Here is an 8,814-nt window from a genome sequence, read left to right on the forward strand (position 1 = left end):
GCTATCGGCTCTCTGTTCACTATTTTATCTTCTCCGTGTTGGACTAGAGTTCAATGCACAACTTTTTTTTTCACTACCGAAAATTCAATTTCGAAATGGAATCTTTTCTCGAGAATTGCATCTTTCCAAGTTAATGCCAAATATATCAAATGTAGTTTTTTTTTTTTTTAAATTGCTTTTCCGATTTCATACGATTAGAAAAAATGGCCAAAAAGTTATAACGTAAGGGCCTTATAAATTGGGTGATTCGCCATCATTTCCACAAATCTATTTGTATTCATTTCTATCTTTTTTCGCGCAAAGGTAGCGCGAAACTTGATGTGAAGTGGCTAATCGACTTAAATAAGGTAAAAAAAAAGTCAAGTCGGAGAATGGAAGAACAGAGAGAAGGGATGGATAGACGTTCAAACATATAATCGATACAACAAACAGGTGAGTATACGATACACATGTGATGGAAACCGAATTGCAGGATAAATTGAGGCGAATGGATAACTCAAAGTGAAATCAATGAAAACGAGTGTAAAACGGAAAGATGACGTACCGACGTACCTGTCGGCTAAAAGCAGCTCGAGATAAGATAGTAGCAGCACAACAGCCCTCCGCCCTTTCGTCCACTCGTGGCGATAAGCCACACAACGACGTCAAGTCGCACTGATAAGACAATACAACTGATATGATAGTGGATCTTGTTTTGAAAACGTATTTCACTTTCACTTACCGTGGAGCTGCGTGGAGTCAAGTCTCCCCCACCTTAACATCCCCCAAATGCTCAAATCTGACCTCAAAGTTCACTTTTTGTCTTTTATCACTCGGTCCGTCTGAAACATATTTGTCGGCCGTATAGCGCGCCTCGTGTCTCCATTTGCTTGGCTCTAAATGATACGGGACATTCATAATCATGGCCAAGGTAATATAGTAGCGCGTGGCGATGCTGATGTGGCCGCCACATCGATCGACCGCTGCCCGGTCTATACTTGGGTAGTCAGTGACCCGGCCGAGTTGTTATTTGCGACTGATGCTGATGTTTATCATCTCCTCTCGACCATTTTGACACATTGGGATTAGAGAACCGCACCAAAAACGACCGTTTGGTAGATTACACGTATAGCAGTCGCATATACCTCCTGCGGACCGCTATAGGGCTCGGCGAACATTTTGGCTGTCCAGCAAATGGGGGAGGGAAAGAGGAGCAAGAGAGGTGGAATGAGCTAGTTAGATCCTGAGTCGTGAGAGTCAATCAGCCAGACATGATTGTGATATCTATTCTATATCATTCGAATTGAAACTGGACTTTTTTTTGGGTGCATGCTGTTGAATTATTATTTTCAAGTTTTCTTGTTCCCATTTGTTTTTTGTATTTATGGTGAAAACGGCGCAGTGATGTTACTAAAGATGGCCCACCATTCATACTCATACGGGAAAATAGATTGAACTAGGCCTAGTTTGACTATGTCAACACGCTATACATCCGATTCGTTATGATTCCCGAGATGATTCCCTTTTGCGCTAATTCTATTCCATCAAATAGGGTCGAAACTGGAATTAAGAAAGATGTTTCGTCACCAATCGAAGAAGTTCGCGTCGAGTGTAAAATTTGGTTGAGGTTGAAATTGCACGAAATAGATATTTTTAAACAACTACCGACAACTACCGTAATGAAATGGAAGAAAAACACACGGCACGGTTGATAAAACAAATCAATAACATTCTAAATTCAGCATAGCCTTAAATGTATTTTTCTGATAGTTCAGCCATCTCAAAGCAGGTCTATATTGATTGTTGTGACTTGTGATGCTGTAAACAATATTTATTCTTCGGTAATACGACCAAGGTTAATTCTTTATCAAGGTGTCAGTATTATTATAGCACGATGACCAACATCACAATTTGATAAATCACAATCACTCAAACGTGGAACTTAATTATATACGCCCACATGGGTGATGTAATGCAACATTTTGTAATTCTTTTATCCGTTATGTGAAATAATATTTTTAAAAATCCATCGGTGATAACTGCACAACGTTTATTTAGCCAATTTAAATTATTCTAAGCTACCGGTATATATTATTACAATCATTTGAAACTACTTTGATCTCTTTTTACTCAAGCTCTGAATCTCTACATAATGCTTACGCTCAGTAGGCTATATAGAGTAACATGTCACTTCGGTAAACCATGTCTAAAGTTCTTTTTTAAGTATTTCTTTTTCTCTCTCATTTTCCCATCGCGGATTGTTATTTTAAGTCTCAACAGGAGGGGCATTGGCGCGTGCGGCCCGGCATTTTTTTGTTTTGTTTTGTTTATTTATTTTTTACTTTCTTATTGGTATGTATACGAACTGTATAGAACATAATAATAAGTGTAGCTACAAGCAGTTGGTGGGTGAGTAGGATTTTAGAGGCTCCACGTCTGTGTATAGGAGGGGAGAGAGGGGACCAGTTTTAAATGTTGGATTGTTTGGTTGACATTCAGAGTAGATAGTGTGTTAAACTGACATATGTGCATCCCCCGTGGAAATAATCCGCCCCCACTGGATTTCAATCGATGTAAATCCACCAACAATATACTGCTACTAAACAGGAGAGAATAAGAAAGTAGGGGGTGACGTCGCTTCTCCTTTTGTGCGTGCCATACATCCAAAGAGGCAAACGTTCGATTAATTGTGATGCAAAGCCGTCACTGCTGGATGGCCATTCGAATATATACTACTATAGACTTTTGCCAAGGCATTCAAAAACGGACTTGGGCAATTATACAGCTTGCTACCGCCGCTCAGCCTTTGTTGTTGTTGCTGCTGCTGCTGCTGCTGCACACCGCGGCTCTCATCACTGCTACAACCTTATTATATTATATATACTGTTGCGATACATCTCCTCAATATATACTCTTGGAATAAGATGGGTATTAGACATTTGGCCGGAATGGAGGGTCATCATTGACTGTATACTATTCCGAGTGAAAAGCAGCGCAGTCCTTTCTATGCTTTCTCCCTTCTCTGCTGTGTCGTCGCGTGAACACCAGAAGTCTCTGTACATGAACTTTGCGCGCCCCACGCAATAATAAACCTAGAGACTTCTATCAAACTGCTCCCCCCTCCCTCCCCTCTCTAATCCACCCTGTGTTGACACTATAGTCTTCGTAATTGGTCTTATTTCCCATACAACCCTGGCTGCCGCCCAGCGGCAATGCAAGATGGAAAATGTAATATCCATTTCATTAACTCATCTTATGACAGATTTGTTTGAGAATCATGTCTGCAGATCGTATACGCAAAAAAGCCACTTCACTTGCAGGCCAGTCATTGGCTATTCTTTTCCTTCCTACACAATTCACATTTTAGTCATTATTTTGGCCTACTATATTCTTCCGTGATTTCTTCTGAGAATCACGTCTGAAAATGAGCGTCATAATAACGACCTTAGAATGGTGTATAATACATCACGGGTTGAAGAACATTATAGCTATATGGCAATAATAAGGGACTATGTATAAGATCGCTTGCCAAATCATTAAACCCATTAATAGGCCTACTATCTCTTTTGATTACTCGCAGGCTAAAAAGAAATTATTTGAGTAATTCAACGTTCATTTGTACAACTGGTGACCGTATATATGTTAAGAACCCGCCGGAATCTTCATTTGAACGGCTTACTGTAGAATAAAAAGCTTTTGTTGTTGATCTACGGTCAAGTTCACGAGTTCATGTCTGTCGTCAAAAGTCGCCATGGTCCTCAATCCAATTTTCCACTGGTTTATTATACACGTAACAGATTTTCGATCCTGAAGTACAGGCCAAACGAGCACGTACACATGTACGTAATACACAGTTACAATTGTAAAGTAAATCATTTTGTATGATATATAGTTGTACAGTCCAATATATGTAGATATTAGTAAACGATGGGGGATTATTAGTAGCGAACACGGCGAAGAGCACACGGCCGAGGAGGACCAACACGCAAATAGACATCGCAGCACGGAAAGACAATTCCAACAGAATAACAACGAAAGGAAAATAAGAAAAAAAAAACATGTCTCTTCACACACAAATAGTTGGTGATGCATTTACCATTGATCAAAATGTGAACCCATTTGAGATTGGCTTCTATAATAATAATAATAAATCCCTTTCTGATTTTGCGACAGTCCAAAGGAAATGAACAACGAATTCCGCGTGGTGAATTGAGCTCAGGTGTAGCCCAGAGACCTTTATAGCTACATACTTATATATAAGCTTGACAAAATCTCGATCTAATGACCGATGGACGTCGCATTTCATTTTGTGTGTGGGGAGTGCACCTTAACCAGCCAGAACCAAACAACTGAATACAGTATATATATGGGTTCAGTTTAAGATAAAAACAAACGTCAAACATGCCAACGTACAAGACTATGCTATATTTACTTGTATTCTATATGATGTATTTACAAACTGAATTGTATCGGCATATAGACTACGAGGTCTATTATCCTGCGTAGCCGCGTCTCTAAACGTTCACACCGTTTCACGTCAGCAATTCAAATAGACGACGAGCCTCAAAAGCTCCTGCCGGATATCAAATCATGACGCCCATTGCTCAAATCGTGACACTTCAAACATAAACAACAGCCTATCACATAAGTCGTTTACGACGCACAAATGAATCATATAATCAAGGTTTTTAGTATATAGGGGGAATGTCAAAAGTATAAGAAATATTTTTTTTTGAATGTGTGTGTCTGAAGATCAGTCGAAAATAACGAACGGCAAAGGAGAAAAGGTAAGAAGAAGAGAATCAAAGTTGTGATGTGCATTTTAGTTAGCGCATTTCGTCTACTTGTCGATCAGAGAAAGGAAAAATACAAAAGTGTTTTGAATGAACAAGTCCGTCAACGAAATAGGCTATTAGACTCTATTGGCTAAATTATCTTTTGTCTGCTGCACAGCAGACGTATATAATCCAGTTGGCCTCATCTAGCGATTCGTCTTGTATATGATACACCAACAGTTCCGCGAATTTAGCCAAATGATATTCTGTCAACATGCACGACCGTGAGACAATGGAATGTGGAATGTAGTGAGATGCGTATTGCACTTGCAATATTATATGTTTTTTTTTTCCCCCGTCCGTCTTATTCGCCCAGCTTGGAGACGCTGCTCGACAATCAATCGAATATGCCAATATACCCTGTACTCTGTGTATATAGATTGATATATATACATACTATAAAATGGTGGTAAAAGAATGGATTGCTTAGTCTTCTCTCCGCTTATCTTATATCTCTCTATAGGGAAATAGGCGAAAAATGAAAAACGTGTTTGCGGCTCTAAATGACTCGATGGAGCGTTCGCTGCAGTTGCAGGGCATGTCTGGTGGGACGCAACGAGCGATTTTCGTAACGAACGCCTCATAATTGTCATAAAGTGGAAGGCGATGCTGTCGATCCGTGATGGTGACCCCCGTGGTGGTGATGGTGGTGATTGCCATGGTGAGCTTGGCTATTGTGGTGGTGCATATTCTGGTGGTAGAACGACGCCTGGTAGTAGTTGCTGTTGTCGTGGTGTAAGGAACCCTGACCTAAAGTCGTACACAAAAACATTCACGGCTCATTATATGTAAACTAAATGGCTCTATTTGGCTATTTCATTCTAATCCTACATTTGAATAACGTTCAGTATATAGAATTATAGATACAGACATGCACTCCACATCGACCAACGACATGCCATCAAAACGAGCCAATCGCTTACAGCTTCCAATGCTATTAAGTTAATACAGAGGATGTGGGTCTAAGACAGTCCAAATGATTTTCTTGGCTACTACACCAATCACAGTACTAGTCTGCATTACTTTCGTTCAATCGTTAGAAATTTGAAAGTGAAGAGCTAGGACTCACCATGTCCGGAGCCGAGCGTCGCGTAGCCTCCGTATGGGCCCATGTCGAACATTTTGACGTCGGATTTGGGGTCGGTAGCTCCGGGGAGGAGTCGTTGAATGGAGAACGGGTGGGAGGCCAACGTGTAAGCCGTTGCGTCTTTGAGTCCGTGGAGACCGATGGACGGGCCTAGAAGTTGACCCTGACCTCCGATGCCCATATCGCCGGCCAGATAGCGTTGCGACAGCGCGTTGAACTCCATGGCGCCAGGGTCGTACTTCTCGTAGGTTTTGTACTTTTCGTAACGGTCGTCGCACACCATGCCGTGCTGGGCCACCGTCGTCGGGATCACCGTCTCCGGGTCGTTGGCCATCGCCTCCAGCCCGTCTTCGTGGTGCTGCAGCATGGCCGGCAGAACGGCCGAATCCTGGTGGAGCGAGCCGTGATGATTTGTAGACAATGTGCCGCCAGCTCTTTTGTCGCCGTTGACTTTCAGTCCGTGCTGCTGGTGCAGATCTTCCGACATCAATTGACCTCCGATTAGGTTGCCACTCTGTCAGAAAAAATGAAATGCCGCGATTATAGCCAACATCATAACATATGTAAAATCCGTCAAATTAACCGGCGAATACTCGCAGTTTTTATTAGGCCTGAAATACTTTGACAAATATTAGACTAAGTGCAATCAGCCCAATTGTATAACATGCCAATTCACCTGATCTTGAAATTTATTAACTGGAAAAGTATATGAGCCCTTAAGGCTAAATATTATCAACAGTTCATATAGAACGACCCCTGGATGCCTAAATCAAAATCATTCCCCCTTCCAAGTAAAATTCCCGCCATTGATTAGAAAAATATGAAATCAAGTCAAATTCGAACCTGATGATGAATCATGGACCGGTGATTGGAAGCTCTGTCTTTCATTTGACAATCGTTGATCATGTCTTCGTCACTGCTGCTGTCGTGTCCGCTCTGGAGTTGGTGTCGCCCGTCGGCCTTCTTGTGCGATCCTTCGCTCTTGTGATTGGAGCGGCTGGAACCGATGCCCGACACGCCACCGGGACTCGTTTCCTTTTTGGCGTCGCACTTGAAGCGCTTCTGCCGGCGGAGGTAGCATCCGTTCTCGAACATGTTGCCGGACTCCGGGTGGAGGGCCCAGAAGGAGCCCTTGCCGGGCTTGTCGGGCGTGCGCGGCACTTTGACGAAGCAGTCGTTGAAGGAGAGCGAATGCCGGATCGAGTTCTGCCAGCGCTGCTGGTTCTGCCGGTAGAACGGGAACAGATCCATGATGAACTGGTAGATCTCGCTCAGCGTCAGCATCTTGGTCGGTGAATTCTGAATGGCCATCGTGATGAGCGAAATGTACGAGTAAGGCGGCTTGGCGTGCGTGTAGCTGCGCCGATAGGCTTTGTTGTCGTTGCGTCCGCCGCTCGACGCGTTACCACTGGCGATGCCGCCGCCGCTGTTGGCAACTGCACTGCCAACGGCTCCCACGCTTCCGCCTCCTCCGCCGCCTCCACCACCGCCTCCGCCTCCGCGTAAGCTTTGGTCACTGGACGACGCCAACTCGCCACTCGAGCGCCCAGCGGCCGACGTGTTGCCCATGGAAGGTCCCATGGACGACGGCACTCCGCCGCCGAACGTCGACGACATGCACTGGCCCATTCCGGAGTCGATGCCACTCCGCATTGCGTAAGAACCGCTGACACTCATGCCGGGAGACATGCAAGTCGTGTTGTTCATCGTCGCGTGCCCTTGGCCAGCACCGCCGCCATTGCCGCCGCCCAAATTGGACATGCCGAACACGGACGATCCGGCGGCAGCGGCGGCGGCCGCCGACGTCTGAGGTGAGCACGAAGACATGGAACTGATGTTCATACACGTCATGCCCATTCCGTTCATTCCGGCGGCGGCTGCGGCGGCGGCCGAGCTGATGGAATAAGCCGAGGCCATGGACGACATCGAAGGGACCATAGTCGTCTGGCACATGGTCATCGATGAGCCTATTGACGTCGGACTGGGGCCCGAACCGCCCGTTTCTGAATACTGCAGCTTTTGTGGCAACATGTTTTCGGATAACATTTACGAAACGAGTCAAGGGCGAACCCGCGTTATACAATTCGTTGTGAATTCAAAGCTGACCACGATTCTGGTGTATTAGACGTTATTCCCGGTCAGCGTCTAATCGAGGAAGATTCGCTAGCAATGTTCAACGCACTCGAAAAGAGGATGAACGAATCAGTGGCGACAATCTCGAATGTTTGTGAGCGACCAACACATCACTGTCGTCCGCACTTGTCTGACGTTGATCACTTTTCTGTGACGGAAGCCAACCGGACAGTCGACTGAAAAAGAAAAAAACTGAAACGCAAAAAACAAAACCGGCCGACACAAGACGACGAGGAACGGAATCGAAACACTCGATGCGGCAATTGCAGGCGAATTCGTCGCTAATGGCACGAGCACTTGAACGGGGAAAAAAACAAAAATGCCCAAGGAACGGGACAATCTTGGCAAATGAAACTCGGCTGGCCGTGAGTTTGGCGGAGATGCGCTACTCGTTTGTGAGCGCAACAGGTCAAAGTTAGGGTTAGCTGCGACACGACTGATGATGGTGATGAAGATGATTATGTTGAAGGAGGTTGGGGGCTGGCCTGTTTGGTGCGTCCACACATCTCAAGCCGCTTGGACTAACAAACTGAATCGAGTGGCCGTGTGTACAGTCTTTCAAATTAGTTTAACCAAGAGGGAGGAATAGAGAGGGGGGTGGTGGCAGGGAGAGAGGAACAGGAGGAAGAAGGGGGAGGAGAGAGAGGGCCAAGAATTGGGAGGCGGGTGATTGTTGGCTCGGCGGAGGTGGGGCCAAAAATACACGGTCTAGTAAGTGGGCGTCGATTTTCTCTTGCCTCTGCTATTGCTGCTGCTGCCTGTGTTTGTGTTTCCATTTTC

The 8,814-nt window shown here is 44.7% G+C and overlaps 1 protein-coding gene across 1 annotated transcript; it reads right to left on the minus strand.

Moving 5' to 3' along the window:
• Positions 1 to 3,741: 3,741 nt before the first annotated feature.
• LOC124192072 (hepatocyte nuclear factor 3-beta-like) lies at positions 3,742 to 8,580 on the minus strand. Its single transcript, XM_046585217.1, has 3 exons — positions 6,745 to 8,580; positions 5,884 to 6,415; positions 3,742 to 5,564 (listed from the first exon to the last, which is right to left on the minus strand). The coding sequence occupies exons 1-3, from the start codon at positions 7,945 to 7,947 to the stop codon at positions 5,404 to 5,406; spliced, it is 1,896 nt and encodes a 631-aa protein (XP_046441173.1). The 5' UTR covers positions 7,948 to 8,580; the 3' UTR covers positions 3,742 to 5,403.
• Between the last annotated feature and the right edge of the window lie 234 nt (positions 8,581 to 8,814).

Source organism: Daphnia pulex, chromosome 4 (assembly GCF_021134715.1).
Source record: "Daphnia pulex isolate KAP4 chromosome 4, ASM2113471v1".
Lineage (NCBI taxonomy): Eukaryota > Metazoa > Arthropoda > Branchiopoda > Diplostraca > Daphniidae > Daphnia > Daphnia pulex.

Coding starts and splice junctions, on each gene's coding strand:
- LOC124192072 (XM_046585217.1), bottom strand. CDS start 7,947: ATGTTATCCGAAAACATGTTGCCACAAAAGCTGCAGTATTCAGAAACG. Junction 6,416..6,744: donor GGTCCATGATTCATCATCAG/GTTCGAATTTGA, acceptor TTTTTCTGACAG/AGTGGCAACCTAATCGGAGG. Junction 5,565..5,883: donor GACGCTCGGCTCCGGACATG/GTGAGTCCTAGC, acceptor GTACGACTTTAG/GTCAGGGTTCCTTACACCAC.